General features: G+C 46.8%; 1 protein-coding gene across 15 annotated transcripts in view; it reads right to left on the reverse strand.

Annotated features, from left to right (window-relative positions):
* Positions 1-20,600, reverse strand: part of kmt2e (lysine (K)-specific methyltransferase 2E) — a 50,499-nt gene that overhangs the window by 21,738 nt on the left and 8,161 nt on the right. For 6 of the 15 annotated variants that reach the window (XM_042300388.1, XM_042300396.1, XM_042300395.1 and 3 more), the window contains exons 2-10: positions 18,877-19,061; positions 11,059-11,173; positions 5,416-5,645; positions 5,040-5,194; positions 4,112-4,320; positions 3,663-3,902; positions 3,388-3,518; positions 2,850-2,967; positions 2,586-2,695 (exon numbers count right to left, since the gene is read on the reverse strand). In XM_042300388.1, the coding sequence (XP_042156322.1) occupies positions 2,586-2,695; positions 2,850-2,967; positions 3,388-3,518; positions 3,663-3,902; positions 4,112-4,320; positions 5,040-5,194; positions 5,416-5,645; positions 11,059-11,173; positions 18,877-18,947 (1,379 nt within the window). In that variant the 5' untranslated portion in view covers positions 18,948-19,061. Of the gene's footprint in view, positions 1-2,585; positions 2,696-2,849; positions 2,968-3,387; positions 3,519-3,662; positions 3,903-4,111; positions 4,321-5,039; positions 5,195-5,415; positions 5,646-11,058; positions 11,174-12,854; positions 12,974-18,876; positions 19,062-20,600 lie in introns of those variants that run through there. The other 9 variants (XM_042300401.1, XM_042300397.1, XM_042300394.1 and 6 more) reach the window with 7 other exon arrangements.

Genomic DNA, 20,600 nt, shown 5'->3' on the forward strand with positions numbered 1-20,600 from the left:
AGAGAGAGAGAGAATGACCGAGAGAGAGAGAGAGAGAGAATGACCGAGAGAGAGAGAGAGAGAGAATGACCGAGAGAGAGAGAGAGAGAGAATGACCGAGAGAGAGAGAGAGAGAATGACCGAGAGAGAGAGAGAGAATGACCGAGAGAGAGAGAGAGAGAATGACCGAGAGAGAGAGAGAGAGAATGACCGAGAGAGAGAGAGAGAGAATGACCGAGAGAGAGAGAGAGAGAATGACCGAGAGAGAGAGAGAGAGAATGACCGAGAGAGAGAGAGAGAGAATGACCGAGAGAGAGAGAGAGAGAATGACCGAGAGAGAGAGAGAGAATGACCGAGAGAGAGAGAGAGAATGACCGAGAGAGAGAGAGAGGAGGGGAGGAGAGAAAGACCGAGAGGGGGGGGAGTAAGAGGGAGAGAGTGAGGGGGAGGAAGAGAGTGAGGGGGAGGAAGAGTGAGGGGGGAGGAAGAGGGAGAGAGGAGGGGGAGGAAGAGGGAGAGAGTGAGGGGGAGGAAGAGGGAGAGAGTGAGGGGGAGGAAGAGGGAGAGAGTGAGGGGGAGGAAGAGGGAGAGAGTGGGGGGAGGAAGAGGGAGAGAGTGAGGGGGAGGAAGAGGGAGAGAGTGAGGGGGAGGAAGAGGGAGAGAGTGAGGGGGAGGAAGAGGGAGAGAGTGAGGGGGAGGAAGAGGGAGAGAGTGAGGGGGGATGAAGAGGGAGAGAGTGAGGGGGAGGAAGAGGGAGAGAGTGAGGGGGAGGAAGAGGGAGAGAGGGAGGGGGAGGAAGAGGGAGAGAGGGAGGGGGGAGGAAGAGGGAGAGAGGGAGGGGGAGGAAGAGGGAGAGAGGGAGGGGGGGGAAGAGGGAGAGAGTGAGGGGGGGAAGAGGGAGAGAGTGAGGGGGAGGAAGAGGGAGAGAGGGAGGGGGAGGAAGAGGGAGAGAGGGGGAAGGAGCGGGGGAGAAAAAAGGTAGAAAGATAACATGGTTGAGGTTGACCAATCTTGTCGTGTGTGTGTGTGTGTATATAGATAATATATATATATATATATATATATATATATATATATATATATATATATATATATATATATATATATATATATATATATATATATATATATATATATATATTAACTCAGCAAAAAAGTTAACACCCCTTTTTCAGGACCCTGTCTTTCAAAGATAATTCGTAAAAATCCAAATAACTTCACAGATCTTTATGGTAAAGGCTTTAAACACTGTTTCTCATGCAGGTTCAATGAACCACAAACAATTAATGAACATACACCTGTGGAACGGTCGTTAAGACACTAACAGTTTACAGACAGTAGGCAATTAAGGTCACATTCATGAAAACTTTGACCACTAAAAGAGGCCTTTCTTCTGACGTTGAAAAACACCAAAAGAAAGATGCCCAGGGTCCCTGCTCATCTGCGTGAACGTGCCTTAGGCATGCTGCAAGGAGGCATGAGGACTACAGATGTGGCCAGGGCAATAAATTGCAATGTCCATACTGAGAGACGCCTAAAACAGCGCTACAGGGAGACAGGACAGACAGCTGATCGTCCTCACAGCGACAAGCCACGTGTAACAGCATCTGCACAGGATCGGTACATCTGAACACCACACCTGCAGGACAGGTACAGGATGGCAACAACAACTGCCCGAGTTACACCAGGAACGCACAATCCCTCCATCAGTGCTCAGACTGTCTGCAATAGGCTGAGAGAGGCTGGACTGAGGGCTTGTAGGCCTGTTGTAAGGCAGGTCCTCACCAGACATCACCGGCAACTACGTTGCCTATGGGCACAAACCCACCGTCGCTGGACCAGACAGGACTGGCAAAAAGTGCTCTGCTCTGATGAGCGTTACACTGAGGCCTGTAAACTGGAGCGGGATCGATTTGGAGGTGGAGGGTCCGGCGTGATCTGGGGCGGTGTGTCACAGCATCATCGGACTGAGCTTGTCATTGCAGGAAGACATCCTCCGCCCTCATGTGGTACCCTTCCTGCAGGCTCATCCTGACATGACCCTCCAGCATGAAAATGCCACCAGCCATACTGCTCGTTCTGTGCGTGATTTCCTGCAAGACAGGAATGTCAGAGTTCTGCCATGGCCAGCGAAGAGCCCGGATCTCAATCCCATTGAGCACATCTGGGACCTATTGGATCGGAGGGTGAGGGCTAGGGCCATTCCCCCTAGAAATGTCCAGGAACATGCAGGTGCCTTGGTGGAAGAGTGGGGTAACATTTCACAGCAAGAACTGGCAAATCTGGTGCAGTCCACGAGGAGGAGATGCACTGCAGTACTTAATTCAGCTGGTGGCCACACCAGATACTTTTGATTTTGACCCCCCTTTGCTCAGGGACACATTATTTAATTTATGTTAGTCACATGTCTGTGGAACTTGTTCAGTTTATGTCTCAGTTGTTGAATCTTGCTATGTTCATACAAATTTTTACACGTTAAGTTTGCTGAAAATAAACGCAGTTGACAGTGAGTGGACATTTATTTTTTTGCTGAGTTAATATATACATATATATATATATATATATATATGTGTGTGTGCGGTACTAAGTGATTCCATCCTGCTTACCAGCAGCCATAGTCATAGTCAAAGCCTATGGTGATCTCGGTGCCTTTGCTGATGGACCACAAAGAGTAAATGTACAAATGGAGCATACCATCCTCTAATACATGACGCACCTGAGAGAGAAGAGAGAGGTGGAGAAAAGGGGAAAGAGAGAGGCACCTATTGAAACTCATGAGGTTACATTAAGTTGAAGTTAGTGGCTCTGGGAGGTGTGGTCAGGGTTTAGAGCCGTAGGTTTTGTATCATGGTCTGCGATTGGCTACTCACCTCAGAGTTGGGGGTGCAGGAGCGTCGGATGAAGCGAGCCTCGTTGCCAAAGCTGCGGGCGTCCACACACATCTCCAGCCCGTCAAACTTTGAGTAGAACAACACAAAGGGGTACGGCCTAGAGAGAGAGAGAGAGAGAGAGAGAGAGAGAGAGAGAGAGAGAGAGAGAGAGAGAGAGAGAGAGAGAGAGAGAGAGAGACACAGAGAGAGACACAGAGAGAGACACAGAGAGAGACACAGAGAGAGACACAGAGAGAGAGCGAAAGACACAGAGAGAGCAGAGAGACATAGTAACAGATTGGGGATGTCCATATGGTGACCAGGGGAAGACAGCCAGGAGCTCAACAGCAGCTGAGAAAGAACGTGAGGGACTTCACTGCCCACTGCCAAGGGAGGACCACAACAAACACACCCCTTCTATCAATCTCTCCCTCCCAAATGTCTCAGACATACAACTATGGAAAGGAGTAGAATTCCACTTTTAAATTTGAGCTGAGGATTCTACTTGAGCTCAGGTTTCCATCAGATGGGTCCTCACCTCTTGAAGAAGCATCCATTGGCCTCAAACTGCTGTCGCAGCATGAACTTGCCCCTGTACTCTATGATGAGGGAGTCTGGAGCCAAGTCCCTCACTGCCTTCAGGATCTTCTTGTTCTTCTGAACCTGGCTCTGGAGAGGGGAGAGACAACAGAACATGAGGAAAGAGGCTGACTGATATTTGCAGAGGCAATACGTGGGTACAAACTGTGTATGCTGCCTGCTCAGGCACTTTGAGGACACATGTTTGTAGGTCACTGTGTCGGTTCCAGCTACCTCCACGGGCGGTTTGAAGGTGGCCGTGTGAGTGTTGTAGGCCAAGGTCTTGCCATCGCCGGCCTCCTTGACGCGGAGCAGGATCTGGACGTCCTCGCTGTACTGGTTGCTGCCGGCATCCTCGTAGGCCTCCATCCAAGCCTTCATCTTGTTCTCCCACAGAGACGGGTGCTCCCCGGGCTCCATTTCTGGAGCGCCACCCTTCACTCTGGAGGACTTCCTGGAGCCCTCACGGAACGCCTGTTAGACAACAGACAGCATAAAACAACAAGGTTTACCACCAGTTTAAGAGATGTTACAGAGTGCATAACAAATTGTTGAAATAAACATGCCAAAACTCTTTGGGGGGTGAGTTGCTCCAAATACATGTAAAGCTCAGAAGTACAGTTGGGGTCAAGATAAGAAACTATTGAGTGTCAATAGGTTTGAATGGAAGTTTGAACACAGACCTTCTTGGCTCGGGCCGTGGTGGCGACAGGCTCCTTGTCTCCGCTTCTCTTGCGTTTCTTGTCGGCCTGCTTGTTGCCCGCCAGGCGGCCGGTGGTGAGTGTGATGCTGGTGGGCGTGTGCTGGAAGGCCGTGTACAACTCCAGCGGAACCTCGTCCCCACTCTCTGTGGCACTGGTGTCCCCGTCTGCAGAGATACATACCGGTATGCCTTAATAAAGCATTGGTAATAAAGGTTTATTTGGGCATCTTGTACAGAGGGTCCAACCAAAGCAAAGTTTTCCTGGTTCTAACCTATTTAGAAAACTTATTTCTCAAAGGTAAAAACAAGATTTTCCATAGCAGTCTGCCATTCTAAATGTCTGCATTGCTGTATTACTCGATGTGACCAGCAGGTGTCAGCTTGCAGGCGAATCAGAATTGTGGTCCTGGGGCCCCTACACATTTTCTTTTTGCTCTATCACTTCACACCTGATTCAAATAACCAACTCAGCATCAAACTGATTATTTGAATCAGCTGTGTAGTGCTAGGGTAAAAAACAAGTACAAATTACCTTGACTAACCTGTACCACAGCACAATGACACGGTACCGGTACCCCCTATATATAGCCTCGTTATTGTTATTTTATTGTGTTACATTTATTACATTTTTTACTTTATTTCAGTAAATATTTTCTTCACTCTTTCTTGAACTGCATTGTTGGTTAAGGGCTTGTTAGTAAGCATTTCACATTAAGGTCTACACCTTGCGCATGTGACAAATAAAATATGATTTGATTTGTGGCCTGGGTCTCTCCAGACCCACAGGGGGAAGAGGCTGCAGTAGTGACCAGAGCAGCCTGACATGCACAGCCTTTATCACACTGCCATCTGATCTGAGAGCCGTTTATTGCAGCGCACTGGGAGGGACTGGAAAAGGTATATCTCACCATCTCTCCACTCACCGGACATGTTCTCCCTCTTGCGGGTCTGCAGCACGATGGCCCGGTCTCTGTCCAGGATGCGCGGCTGGCAGCGCTCACACAGGTACGTCTCAGGAATGTGCTGCCTGTCGATCCCCATGCAGTCTATGTGCTGCCACACACTGAGAGAGAAGAGAGAGGAGAGGGCAGAGAGTCAGTAACAGCAGCCATTCACAATGCAACAGGGGATCTAGAGAGGGGTCACTAATCCCAAAGAAAAGTTGAGGTGAGACATGGACATTGTTTGAAGGCTAGAATGCTCATAAATCACTGCTAGGACAGTTTGGACTCTGGTCTAAGTCATTGTGACCTGATAAAGGACAGGGTCTATCCCAGTTCCTACCTGCACTTGTCGCAGCAGATCATGTAGCCGTCGTCGTGGGTGAAGCCACAGATGCAGCGGGTGATGTCGGCCCCGTAGCTGCCGTCCTCTGAGGTGCTGAGTGTGGTGCCCCTGGAAGCCTCGTCCTGCAGGCCCCCCGGCACAAACAGCCCCTCGCCCGGCCGGATCAGCATGGAGGGGGGAGGGGAGGCCGGGGGTGTGGGCGGGGGGCGCGCCCCATAGTTGTGGTCCTGGGGAAGAGGACAGAAAGGAGTTGAAGGAGACTCATACAAGCCACAAATTAAAGAGAGTAGCACTATATATAAACTCCCAGTAAATCACTAACTTTTCAGCATCACTGTGACTTCTTCAGGATGACACATACAACAGGTTTATACCAGAGAAAACCATCTATGGCGTTCCCTCATTCTCGTGGTTTATAGTATACAGTGGGGCAAAAAAAGTATTTAGTCAGCCACCAATTGTGCAAGTTCTCCCACTTAAAAAGATGAGGCCTGTAATTTTCATCATAGGTACACTTCAACTATGACAGACAAAATGAGAAAAAACATCCAGAAAATCACATTGTAGGATTTTTAATGAATTTATTTGCAAATTATGGTGGAAAATAAGTATTTGGTCAATAACAAAAGTTAATCTCAACACTTTGTTATATACCCTTTGTTGGCAATGACGTTTTCTGAAGTCTTCACAAGGTTTTCACACACTGTTGCTGGTATTTTGGCCCATTCCTCCATGCAGATCTCCTCTAGAGCAGTGATGTTTTGGGGCTGTTGCTGGGCAACACGGACTTTCAACTCCCTCCAAAGATTTTCTATGGGGTTGAGATCTGGAGACTGGCTAGGCCACTCCAGGACCTTGAAATGCTTCTTACGAAGCCACTCCTTCGTTGCCCGGGCGGTGTGTTTGGGATCATTGTCATGCTGAAAGACCCAGCCACGTTTCATTTTCAATGCCCTTGCTGATGGAAGGAGGTTTTCACTCAAAATCTCACGATACATGGCCCCATTCATTCTTTCCTTTACACGGATCAGTCATCCTGGTCCCTTTGCAGAAAACCAGCCCCAAAGCATGATGTTTCCACCCCCATGCTTCATAGTAGGTATGGTGTTCTTTGGGTGCAACTCTGCATTCTTTGTCCTCCAAACACGACGAGTTGAGTTTTTACCAAAAAGTTATTTTGGTTTCATCTGACCATATGACATTCTCCCAATCTTCTTCTGGATCATCCAAATGCTCTCTAGCAAACTTCAGACAGGCCTGGACATGTACTGGCTTAAGCAGGGGGACACGTCTGGCACTGCAGGATTTGAGTCCCTGGCGGCGTAGTGTGTTACTGATGGTAGGCTTTGTTACTTTGGTCCCAGCTCTCTGCAGGTCATTCACTAGGTCCCCCCTGTGGTTCTGGGATTTTTGCTCTGTTCTTGAGATCATTTTGACCCCACGGGGTGAGATTTTACGTGGAGCCACAGATCGAGGGAGATTATCAGTGGTCTTGTATGTCTTCCATTTCCTAATAATTGCTCCCGCAGTTGATTTCTTCAAACCGAGCTGCTTACCTATTGCAGATTCAGTCTTCCCAGTCTGGTGCAGGTCTACAATTTTGTTTCTGGTGTCCTTTGAGAGCTCTTTGGTCTTGGCCATAGTGGAGTTTGGAGTGTGACGGTAGTGTCCTGTATTATAGTGTACGGTAGTGTCCTGTATTATAGTGTACGGTAGTGTCCTGTACTATAGTGTACGGTAGTGTCCTGTACTATAGTGTACGGTAGTGTCCTGTATTATAGTGTGACGGTAGTGTCCTGTATTATAGTGTACGGTAGTGTCCTGTACTATAGTGTACGGTAGTGTCCTGTACTATAGTGTACGGTAGTGTCCTGTACTATAGTGTACGGTAGTGTCCTGTACTATAGTGTACGGTAGTGTCCTGTACTATAGTGTACGGTAGTGTCCTGTACTATAGTGTACGGTAGTGTCCTGTACGGTAGTGTCCTGTACTATAGTGTACGGTAGTGTCCTGTACTATAGTGTCCTGTACTATAGTGTACGGTAGTGTCCTGTACTATAGTGTACGGTAGTGTCCTGTACTATAGTGTACGGTAGTGTCCTGTACTATAGTGTACGGTAGTGTCCTGTATTATATAGTGTACGGTAGTGTCAGTGTCCTGTATTATAGTGTACGGTAGTGTCAATGTACTGTATTATAGTGCATTGTATTATAGTGTATGGTAGTGTCAGTGTCCTTTATTATAGCGTTAGGAAGGTAGTGTACAGTAGTGTCAGTGTACTGTATTATAGTGTACAGTAGTGTCTATTGTATTAGTGTACGGTAGTGTCCTGTAATAGTGTACGGTAGTGTCCTGTAATAGTGTACGGTAGTGTCCTGTAATAGTGTACGGTAGTGTCAATGTACTGTATGATAGTGCATTGTATTATCCTGTATGGTAGTGTCAGCGTAAGGAAGGTAGTGTACAGTAGTGTCAGTGTACTGTATTATAGTGTACGGTAGTGTCAGTATTGTATTATAGTGTACGGTAGTGTCAGTATTGTGTCATAGTGTGTGGTAGTGTCAATGTACTGTATTAGTGTACGGTAGTGTCCGTGTACTGTATTAGTGTACAGTAGTGTCAGTGTTTTGTATTATAGTGCATGGTATTGTATTAGTGTACGGTAGTGTACTGTAGTGTCCGTGTACTGTATTATAGTTTACGGTAGTGTCAGTATATTGTATTATAGTGCATGGTATTGTATTAGTGTACGGTAGTGTACTGCATTAGTGTACGGTAGTGTCCGTGTAATGTATTATATTGTACGGTAGAGTCAGTGTACTGTATTAGTGTATGGTAGTGTATTATACTGTACGGTATTGTCAGTGTACTGTATTAGTGTACGGTAGTGTATTATACTGTACGGTATTGTCAGTGTACTGTATTAGTGTACGGTAGTGTGAGTGTCCTGTATTATAGTGTCCTGTATTATAGTGTACGGTAGTGTCAATGTACTGTATTATAGTGCATTGTATTATAGTGTCAGTGTCCTTATAGCGTAAGGAAGGTAGTGTACAGTTGTGTGAGTGTTTTGTATTTTAGTGCATGGTACTGTATTAGTGTACGGTAGTGTCCGTGTACTGTATTATAGTGTATGGTAGTGTCCGTGTACTGTATTATTATAGTTTACGGTAGTGTCAGTATATTGTATTATAGTGCATGGTATTGTATTAGTGTATGGTAGTGTACTGCATTAGTGTACGGTAGTGTCCGTGTACTGTATTATACTGTACGGTAGAGTCAGTGTACTGTATTAGTGTATGGTAGTGTATTATACTGTACGGTATTGTCAGTGTACTGTATTAGTGTACGGTAGTGTATTATACTGTGTGGTATTGTCAGTGTTCTGTATTATACTGTACAGTAGTGTGAGTGTCCTGTATTATAGTGTACGGTAGTGTGAGTGTCCTGTATTATAGTGTACGGTAGTGTGAGTGTCCTGTATTATAGTGTACGGTAGTGTGAGTGTCCTGTATTATAGTGTACGGTAGTGTGAGTGTCCTGTATTATAGTGTACGTTAGTGTGAGTTCTGTATTATAGTGTACGGTAGTGTGAGTGTTCTGTATTAGTGTACGGTAGTGTCAGTGACCTGTATTATAGTGTACGGTAGTGTCAGTGTCCTGTATTATAGTGTACGGTAGTGTCAGTGACCTGTATTATAGTTTACGGTAGTGTCAGTGACCTGTATTATAGTGTACGGTAGTGTCAGTGTCCTGTATTAGTGTACGGTAGTGTCAGTGTCCTGTATTAGTGTACGGTAGTGTCAGTGTCCTGTATTAGTGTACGGTAGTGTGAGTGTTCTGTATTAGTGTACGGTAGTGTCAGTGACCTGTATTATAGTGTACGGTAGTGTCAGTGTCCTGTATTATAGTGTACGGTAGTGTCAGTGACCTGTATTATAGTTTACGGTAGTGTCAGTGACCTGTATTATAGTTTACGGTAGTGTCAGTGTCCTGTATTATAGTGTACGGTAGAGGTCGACCAATTAATCGGAATGGCCGATTAATTAGGGGGATTTCAAGTTTTCATAACAATCGGAAATCGGTATTTTTGGGCGCCGATTTGCCTATTATTATTTATTTTTTTACATTTTTATTTAACTAGGCAAGTCAGTTAAGAACACATTCTTATTTTCAATGACGGCCTAGTAACGGTGGGTTAACTGCCTTGTTCAGGGGCAGAAAGACAGATTTTCACCTTGTCAGCTCGGGGGATCCAGTCTTGCAACCTTACCGTTAACTAGTCCAACGCAATAACGACCTGCCTCTCTCTCTCGTTGCACTCCACAAGGAGACTGACTGCCTGTTACGCAAATGCAGTAAGCCAAGGTAAGTTGCTAGCTAGCATTAAACTTATCTTAAGTTTAAAAACAATCAATCATAATCACTAGTTAACTACACATGGTTGATGATATTACTAGATATTATCTAGCGTGTCCTGTGTTGCATATAATCTGACTGAGCATACAAGTATCTGAGTATCTGACTGAGCGGTGGTAGGCAGAAGCAGGCGCGTAAACATTAATTCAAACAGCACTTTCGTGCGTTTTGCCAGCAGCTCTTTGTTGTGCGTCAAGCATTGCGCTGTTTATGACTTCAAGCCTATCAACTCCCGAGATGAGGCTGGTGTAACCGATGTGAAATGGCTGGCTAGTTAGCGCGCACTAATAGCGTTTCAAACGTCACTCGCTCTGAGCCTTAGGGTGGTTGTTTCCCTTGCTCTGCATGGGTAACGCTGCTTCGATGTGGTGGCTGTTGTCGTTGTGTTGCTGGTTCGAGCCCAGGGAGGAGTGAGGAGAGGGACGGAAGCCATACTGTTACACTGGCAATACTAAAGTGCCTATAAAAACATCCAATAGTCAAAGGTTAATGAAATACAAATAGTCCTATAATAACTACAACCTAAAACTTCTTACCTGGGAATATTGAAGACTCATGTTAAAAGGAACCACCAGCTTTCATATGTTCTCATGTTCTGAGCAAGGAACTGAAATGTTAGCTTTCTTACATGGCACATATTGCACTTTTACTTTCTTCACCAACACTTTGTTTTTGTATTATTTAAACCAAATTGAACATGTTTCATTATTTATTTGATGCTAAATTGATTTTATTGATGTATTATATTAAGTTAAAATAAGTGTTCATTCAGTATTGTTGTAATTGTCATTATTACAAATACATTTTTATCTTTTATTTAAATCGTCCGATAAATCGGTATCAGCTTTTTTATAGGTCCTCCAATAATCGGTATCGGCGTTGAAAAAAATCATAATCGGTCGACCTCTAGTGTACGTTAGTGTCAGTGTCCTGTATTATAGTGTACGGTAGTGTCAATGTCCTGTATTATAGTGTACGGTAGTGTCAATGTCCTGTATTATAGTGTACGGTAGTGTCAGTGTCCTGTATTATAGTGTACGGTAGTGTCAGTGTCCTGTATTATAGTGTACGGTAGTGTCAGTGTCCTGTATTATATAGTGTACGGTAGTGTCAGTGTCCTGTATTATATAGTGTACGGTAGTGTCAGTGTCCTGTATTATAGTGTACGGTAGTGTAGTGGTGTGTACTGCAGTTTAGTGTTGAAGTGGAGTGTACTCACGGCGTAGGGCAGCCCAATGTAACTGTGGGAGTGGTGAGAGCTAATGCTGTAGATCTGGTGCGGGTAGCTGGATTTCTCCACCACCACAGGGCTGGCCTCTACCGATTCTGGTCTGCTGGACAGAGAGAGAGAAACAGAGTCAGGAGGGGGATCCCATTCACAACGTAACAAAGAAGAGAGATCTGTGTGATGTAAAATGAAAGAGACATACAAGAGGAACAGAAACAGTAAGAAGGGGGATTCCATTTACTACAGCGAGAGAGAACGAGAGAAGACAGAGAGAAATGAAAGAGGGAGAGAAACAGGAGGGAAATGAGTGTAGCGTTAAACGACAGGTAGTGAAAAAAAGGGTAGAATAGGAGAGAGCGCAGAGAAAACCTCCTCAGCAGTGAGTGTTTCTACACCTGCAGTGCTTGCTGTTTGGGGTTTTAGGCTGGGTTTCTGTACAGCACTTTGAGACATCAGCTGATGTAAGAAGGGCTTTATAAATACATTTGATTTGAGTGTATTGCTGTGCTTCATTGATTCTCCTCTTCTACTGGCTTAATGAGGAGTGTTTATTTGGGAGGGCTTTAGGGGTGCTGCCAGTGGTTGTGACAGAGTGGAAGTTGCCTGCCCCTCATATCACCTCAGCTAACTGGACAGAGCAGATAGCAGGGCTAATAACTAAAATGGGGGGCTCAATCTCTCCACTATATTTAAACCTGAACCCCATTTCTGGAGGACACACACACACACAACATTGACACACGCAGAAACAATAACAGGCATTCACTTCCGTGAGATCATTTATCAAACTGGTAAATCCACTTTTATTCTATGACATTGCAGTGGTGCAGAGAAAGCCTGTCTGTCTGTTTGAACATGAAACCAAGGACATGGGGGTATGGTTAACTAGGCTACTTCTCACTGGTATTGAAGGAGGGAGGAGGGCTTCAAAAAGAAGAAGACAAGTGGGATTGGCAAACAGACAACAGAGAGGAGATGAAGGAGAGAAGGAGTGATGGGAGGAGTGGCACTGTCAGGAGAGAGGAAAAGAAAGAGACCAGTGACAGCCCAGGCAGTTGAGACTCCAGGCTGATGTCATGACAAATCAGAAGGCCAGCTGATGTTCCAACAACTAATACTGCAACTCCTACACACAGACAGCCTGTTGGTCAGTCATGAGGAAGAAGCTCCACCAAATCCTCCCCTTCTCCTACAGGATAGTCCAGACAACTGCTACAAGGTCAAAGAGAGGGAGAGTGAAGGAGAGAGAATAGAGATGCCCCCAGGTGTATCCGAGGCTGGCTTAGCACATCCACAGTCCTCTCAGAAGCAGAGGCTAAATGAAACCTTGACAAGGGGCCAACTGTCCTGCCAAGAAGTTTGGCTAACAATGCAGAGTACAAGAGAAAAGCCCACTAAACAAACTGGACAGCTTCAAAGGTACCGTGTTACAACATGTATACATGGTCTGATGGTGTAGTAGAATGCTATGGTTATATGGCTCAAACAGGCTATGTAGCATATTTGGACATCGAGTACTAGGAACAGCTGACACACAAACCCTAAATAAAAACAGAAAATATGTGAAACACCACACACAGCCCCGCACAAACACTTCCAGACAGTAACTGGAATACATGACAAGCCAGTAGCAGCACAGTAGGGTAGCAAAACTAGGCTACTCAAACGAATGGACGTGCCACGTGTCAGCATGTTAAAGTACAAACACACCTCTCCAATGCTCCAACCCTCCCTCTCCTTCTCTCTAGACACCCCGTCCCTCCTAGGGTAAAGCAGCAGTACAGTACCTGGTGGAGGCAGTCTTTCACCCCTAGTCTCCCCGTGTGCTGCACACCATGACCTCTCAATGCTCGCTGTGCAGCACTTCCTTAAACATGGTATTGGCGCTCAAGCAGCAGGCGCTTTGTGTCAAAGTGAAAACGTAAGTGCCTGTAAAAAGGTCTAGGGGGCGGGCCCCGGGGAAGGTGTGTGTACATCTCGCTGAAACACACACACACACACACACACAGAGAGTTCACTACACTCCCCAGGGCAGAGAAGTAATCCAACCCAAGCCAAATCCAAATAAACTTTAAAGTAGGCTACTGAAAACTGTGTGAATGATTTACTTGGGTAAAAATCTATACTTCATAATCGGGGATTTGCATGGATGCAGCATGCATCATTCAGTGGTGAGAGAGAGAACAATGTATTCAAATTAAATTAGTGATCGTATGAGGAGTCATTAAAATGGGTTTGTGTTTTCCTGGGATAGTCCCTTTGGTGAGAGGGGGGGATGATAGACAAAGGAGAAGAAAACAGACATGTGATGAGTGAGTGAGTTTGTTTGATGGATGGCGAGGGGCCATGTTTGGTTTCAGTGTGAGTGGCCAAAGGGACCGAGACTGACTGCATCAATCATGTCTGTCTCATAGGAAGTCAGGGACGAAGACACAAGAGTACATGATGCTATTGTCAATCACAATCACACACGTCTAGGGGGAAGCTATGAGATGTGAGACACCGGGAGATTCAGAGAGCAGAGACAGCAGAAAGAGACAGCAGAGATGGAACGGCGGTGTCAATTAAACAGACAGCTAGGTATGTGCTAATCATAGCTCACAGCTCAAGAGAGAGCTTAATATGGAGCAAGATATCACACAGACAGACAGCGAGGGAGAGAGACAGGTAGAGAGAGAGAGACAGAGAGAGACACAGAGCGCACTCCTGCACAGCCAGCCAACACACACCGCTGCATCTTTCAGAGGGAGGTGGAGAGGCAGTGACTGCTCCTCTGGGTGTAGTACTGCTGTTCCTAGGGTTAGCAAGTTAGCACACTAATGCTAACCTCTGTCTTGTGTTGAGAACATGAGGGCCTCGAAGAGCAACAAGGATCTGTGTCTTGTTATATCAGTAGGGTGGAAGGAAGAGGGCTAGATGATAACTACCCTGGTCTGTGGGCACAGTGGATGTAGATAGTCCTGTGTGTGTGTGTTTTACAGACAGGTAGCCATACTCTGTGCTCCCTCACAGTGGAGGTAGGTAGTCCTGTGTGTGTTTTACAGGCAGACAGCCATACTCTGTGCTCCCTCACAGTGGAGGTAGGTAGTCCTGTGTGTGTTTTACAGGCAGACAGCCATACTCTGTGCTCCCTCACAGTGGAGGTAGGTAGTCCTGTGTGTGTTTTACAGACAGACAGCCATACTCTGTGCTCCCTCACAGTGGAGGTAGGTAGTCCTGTGTGTGTTTTACAGGCAGACAGCCATACTCTGTGCTCCCTCACAGTGGAGGTAGGTAGTCCTGTGTGTGTTTTACAGGCAGACAGCCATACTCTGTGCTCCCTCACAGTGGAGGTAGGTAGTCCTGTGTGTGTTTTACAGACAGGTAGCCATACTCTGTGCTCCCTCACAGTGGAGGTAGGTAGTCCTGTGTGTGTTTTACAGGCAGACAGCCATACTCTGTGCTCCCTCACAGTGGAGGTAGGTAGTCCTGTGTGTGTTTTACAGACAGGTAGCCATACTCTGTGCTCCCTCACAGTGGAGGTAGGTAGTCCTGTGTGTGTTTTACAGACAGGCAGCCATACTCTGTGCTCCCTCACAGTGGAGGTAGGTAGTCCTGTGTGTGTTTTACAGGCAGACAGCCATACTCTGTGCTCCCTCACAGTGGAGGTAGGTAGTCCTGTGTGTGTTTTACAGACAGGTAGCCATACTCTGTGCTCCCTCACAGTGGAGGTAGGTAGTCCTGTGTGTGTTTTACAGACAGGCAGCCATACTCTGTGCTCCCTCACAGTGGAGGTAGGTAGTCCTGTGTGTGTTTTACAGACAGGCAGCCATACTCTGTGCTCCCTCACAGTGGAGGTAGGTAGTCCTGTGTGTGTTTTACAGACAGGTAGCCATACTCTGTGCTCCCTCACAGTGGAGGTAGGTAGTCCTGTGTGTGTTTTACAGGCAGACAGCCATACTCTGTGCTCCCTCACAGTGGAGGTAGGTAGTCCTGTGTGTGTTTTACAGGCAGACAGCCATACTCTATGCTCCCTCACAGTGGAGGTAGGTAGTCCTGTGTGTTTTACAGACAGGTAGCCATACTCTGTGCTCCCTCACAATGGAGGTAGGTAGTCCTGTGTGTGTTTTACAGACAGGCAGCCATACTCTGTGCTCCCTCACAGTGGAGGTAGGTAGTCCTGTGTGTTTTACAGACAGGCAGCCATACTCTGTGCTCCCTCACAATGGAGGTAGGTAGTCCTGTGTGTGTTTTACAGACAGGCAGCCATACTCTGTGCTCCCTCACAGTGGAGGTAGGTAGTCCTGTGTGTGTTTTACAGACAGGTAGCCATACTCTGTGCTCCCTCACAGTGGAGGTAGGTAGTCCTGTGTGTGTTTTACAGACAGGTAGCCATACTCTGTGCTCCCTCACAGTGGAGGTAGGTAGTCCTGTGTGTGTTTTACAGGCAGACAGCCATACTCTGTGCTCCCTCACAGTGGAGGTAGGTAGTCCTGTGTGTGTTTTACAGGCAGACAGCCATACTCTATGCTCCCTCACAGTGGAGGTAGGTAGTCCTGTGTGTTTTACAGACAGGTAGCCATACTCTGTGCTCCCTCACAATGGAGGTAGGTAGTCCTGTGTGTGTTTTACAGACAGGCAGCCATACTCTGTGCTCCCTCACAGTGGAGGTAGGTAGTCCTGTGTGTTTTACAGACAGGCAGCCATACTCTGTGCTCCCTCACAATGGAGGTAGGTAGTCCTGTGTGTGTTTTACAGACAGGCAGCCATACTCTGTGCTCCCTCACAGTGGAGGTAGGTAGTCCTGTGTGTGTTTTACAGACAGGTAGCCATACTCTGTGCTCCCTCACAGTGGAGGTAGGTAGTCCTGTGTGTGTTTTACAGACAGGTAGCCATACTCTGTGCTCCCTCACAGTGGAGGTAGGTAGTCCTGTGTGTGTTTTACAGACAGGTAGCCATACTCTGTGCTCCCTCACAATGGAGGTAGGTAGTCCTGTGTGTGTTTTACAGACAGGCAGCCATACTCTGTGCTCCCTCACAGTGGAGGTAGGTAGTCCTGTGTGTTTTACAGACAGACAGCCATACTCTGTGCTCCCTCACAGTGGAGGTAGGTAGTCCTGTGTGTGTTTTACAGGCAGACAGCCATACTCTGTGCTCCCTCACAGTGGAGGTAGGTAGTCCTGTGTGTGTTTTACAGGCAGACAGCCATACTCTGTGCTCCCTCACAGTGGAGGTAGGTAGTCCTGTGTGTTTTACAGACAGGTAGCCATACTCTGTGCTCCCTCACAGTGGAGGTAGGTAGTCCTGTGTGTTTTACAGACAGGTAGCCATACTCTGTGCTCCCTCACAGTGGAGGTAGGTAGTCCTGTGTGTGTTTTACAGACAGGCAGCCATACTCTGTGCTCCCTCACAGTGGAGGTAGGTAGTCCTGTGTGTGTGTGTGTGTGTGTGTGTTTTACATACAGGCAGCCATACTCTGTGCTCCCTCACAGTGGAGGTAGGTAGTCCTGTGTGTGTTTTACAGACAGGTAGCCATACTCTGTGCTCCCTCACAGTGGAGGTAGGTAGTCCTGTGTGTGTTTTACAGACAGGCAGCCATACTCTGTGCTCCCTCACAGTGGAGGTAGGAAGTCCTGTGTGTGTGTGTGTGTGTGTGTTTTACATACAGGCAGCCATACTCTGTGCTCCCTCACAGTGGAGGTAGGTAGTCCTGTGTGTGTTTTACAGACAGGTAGCCATACTCTGTGCTCCCTCACAGTGGAGGTAGGTAGTCCTGTGTTGTGTGTGTTTTACAGGCAGACAGCCATACTCTGTGCTCCCTCACAGTGGAGGTAGGTAGTCCTGTGTGTGTTTTACAGGCAGACAGCCATACTCTGTGCTCCCTCACAGTGGAGGTAGGTAGTCCTGTGTGTTTTACAGGCAGACAGCCATACTCTGTGCTCCCTCACAGTGGAGGTAGGTAGTCCTGTGTGTGTTTTACAGGCAGACAGCCATACTCTGTGCTCCCTCACAGTGGAGGTAGGTAGTCCTGTGTGTGTTTTACAGGCAGACAGCCATACTCTGTGCTCCCTCACAGTGGAGGTAGGTAGTCCTGTGTGTGTTTTACAGGCAGACAGCCATACTCTGTGCTCCCTCACAGTGGAGGTAGGTGGACACCGATTTGGATTTTAAAATGTTTTTTTTTTACACTTTTATTTAACAAGGCAAGTCGGTTAAGAACACATTCTTACTTTCAATGACGGCCTAAGAACGGTGGGTTAACTGCCTCGTTCAGGGGCAGAATGACAGATTTTTACCTTGTCAGCTCGGGGATTCAATCTTGCAACCTTACGGTTAACTAGTCCAACGCTCTAACCACCTGATTACATTGCACTCCACGAGGAGACTGCCTGTTACGCGAATGCAGTAAGAAGCCATGGTAAGTTGCTAGCTAGCATTAAACTTATCTTATAAAAAACAATCAATCATAACCACTAGTTAAACTAGTAATATCATCAACCATGTGTAGTTATCTAGCGTGTCCTGTGTTGCATATAATCGATGCGGTGGGCATTTGCGAAAAAGGACTGCCGTTGCTCCAATGTGTACCTAACTATAAACATCAATGCCTTTCTTAAAATCAATACACAGAAGTATATATTTATAAACCTGCATATTTAGCTAAAATAAATCCAGGTTAGCAGGTAATATTAACCAGGTGAAATTGTCACTTCTCTTGCGTTCATTGCACGCAGAGTCAGGGTATATGCAACAGTTTGGGCTGCCTGAACGCGACGGGAACCATTTAAACGCCTTAACCACAAGAGGGCCACCTGTCATTCAGCCTGGTGACCATGGCAATGGCTCCTGCGCAGTGCGGAAGGGAGACATTGGGGAGGTTTCTATGGCAACCAGCTGTGGCCGCCTGCAACAGCTCTTAAGGCTGGGGGAGAGTGACACGGCCCCATTTAAAGAGACAAGCCCTCTAAAAGCAGACCTTTTATGTTCTTCAACCACAGGAGCACTGAGGATGTCTCTCTTATTTGTCTATAATCTTTGCCAGTGTCCCCGAGGAGAGTATAGGGAATACTGTGAGGAGGGTGGTATGTTGTTGCCATGGCGACAGGCTCCACTTCCCTAACAAGGTGCACAGCGGACAGACAAGGATCAGATGCGTCATTTTCAGAGTAAAATTCTCCCTCCACCTGGTGGTGTCAGGTTGGTAGGTGTCATTCTAAATCATGACATTGGCTACACTGACATTGTATTACACAGAAGCAACAACTCAGAAACAGAAAGTGAACAGTAAAGGTGTGTGATGCTAAATAGTCATAAACACAGCATATGTTGTATTTAAGTGACAAGGTCTTCTGCCTCATATCGTCTCTACAAAGTGTGTTTTGTCATATACGGAACTTGGGTGGTCAGATTAGGGCAAGGAGAATGTCTATGGGAAGTGATGGGTGTGAGACTGTGAGTAGTGCTATATATGTGATCAATGGCAGTGATTGACCAGGCCTGTCCCATACAGTAGACAGCAGGGCTATGGAGCCCCTCAGCAGGGCTAGAGAGAGACACAGAAAGAGAGAGACACAGAGCTTTAGGTTGTAAGGGGGAGATATGGTTGACAGACACAGACAGATGACAGGGCCAATTACAGTGAATGAAGAAGCTGGAGAGAAAGGATGAAATAAAAAGAGAGCGGATGAGAAAGAGATGCGAGGGGGGATGACAGCAGCAGACAATGGAGGAGAGTCAGAGAATGAGTGAAAAGGAGAATAGAGAGAGTAAGAGAAGGGTGAGATGAATCATGATATGGTGGGTTGGGCCTGAAGACGTTGGTATACTCACTCTGAGCCTGCAGCCATTTCCAGGTATGAGGTGTCTGCTGTGTCCACCCCTACAGGGATCACTATGCTCATGACGTTCTTTGCTGATCAATTCTTGTCCTACGGAGTCCAGAGCATGGGAGTCCAAAACACTGAGGCATGCCAGCCACAGCACTCATTGCAGACATCTAAGTGCATCCACAAGGCCTGCCAACACACAGAGGGAGAGAGAAAGACAAGGTAGTTAGGTGACTGTTCCTTTTTCACCATGCTATCTGAAACTAGGGTATTTCCAGGAATCACCATGATTCACAAATTCAGCTGTGTGAGATGTAGGTACTAGCTAACTGCTAGTAACACAGAAAATAAACAGCACAATAGGAATTTCCCTAGTAAAGCTCTCAAAGAGAACCCTCGCCCACCTCACTGGCTACCTGAGACATTAATGGGTGCAAGGGGAAAGAGAAGCTATAGTAAGGCGATGCCTGATGTCGGTAAACTGGTCAAACGCGACCTCTACGCAGACTGCCAGGAATGCAGGATGCTGCGGTGGCAGTGCTCCACCACAAGGGGGTGTGAGAGAACACAGAGCTCTGACTGGCGGCCATTAATGGAGGAGGAGAAAGAAAAACGCAACACAGAGACCATCTTTTCACTGAGCAGGATTGTTCTATTGAGCAGAACAGCGTACACACACACACACACACACACACACACACACTCTCGCTCTCTAAAAGGAACACACACGCACGCATAATCCTTTAACGCTGTAATTAGAGCTGTCACAAGCCCCTGGCTGTGTCTAGATGTGAAAGCCAGTGTAAAATAGGCATCTTGTCTCACTCTCCCCCTGTTTGTTCAGCATTGCAGGTGGCAGAAGATGCATAGAAAGACTAAGTCAATAATTAACTCCATTAGGTGTCAGACAGACTGCAGCCTCTCTCTGATGAAGAGAGAAGTAGGACGAGGGACTAATGGTAGGTTGACAGACAGAGGTAGCCACTCCCGCCAACAGGCAATAACAATGCTACGTACATAGATTAAATAGACCTGTCCCAATTAGCCAAAACACAAACAAACAGTGGGTGGTAATGTACAGGCTATTATAGCTTATAGCCTACGTAATGCAAGGCATGTGTCCAGACAGGGCCATATGGGCTGGCCCTGATACTGAGAGCACAGCGTTGTTGATAAATGGGATTAGTGGGAGGGACACATGCCAAGACAAAATAGGCTGGAGTTCACACCTCTGTGTGTGTACCAGCCCAGGCATCCAGCAGAGAGGGCTCATCTCTGACACACTGCTATAAAAATCTAGACATTTCAGGTTTACTAGACTGCCGAAACATTTTTACAGTCCCTTTAAACAGCAGGGCCCATATCACAGCACAGCTTTGTGTGGCTCAATTAACAATAGAAAACAATTGTTGCTGGAACATTTCCCCGTAACAGGGCACTTAGCCAGACCACTGAAATGACATAAAAACTTTTTGTGTTCTCTCAAAGGCTCAGTATGTTTTGGTGTAGTAAAAATCCCCTCCTTCGGAAACAGGCCGTCTGTTTCCAAGCGTTTTGCTGTGATCTTCTCTGCCTGTCTAAGGGAATCCTGCCGTCACTGCTCAGGACTGCACACACACAACCACCCCCACACAGACAGATAACCCAAACCCCCTCCCCTTCTAGACCCTTGCACACATTCCTTTGCTGGGAGGCACCCAGGGGCACACACACACACACACACACACA

Source organism: Oncorhynchus tshawytscha, linkage group LG17 (assembly GCF_018296145.1).
Source record: "Oncorhynchus tshawytscha isolate Ot180627B linkage group LG17, Otsh_v2.0, whole genome shotgun sequence".
Lineage (NCBI taxonomy): Eukaryota > Metazoa > Chordata > Actinopteri > Salmoniformes > Salmonidae > Oncorhynchus > Oncorhynchus tshawytscha.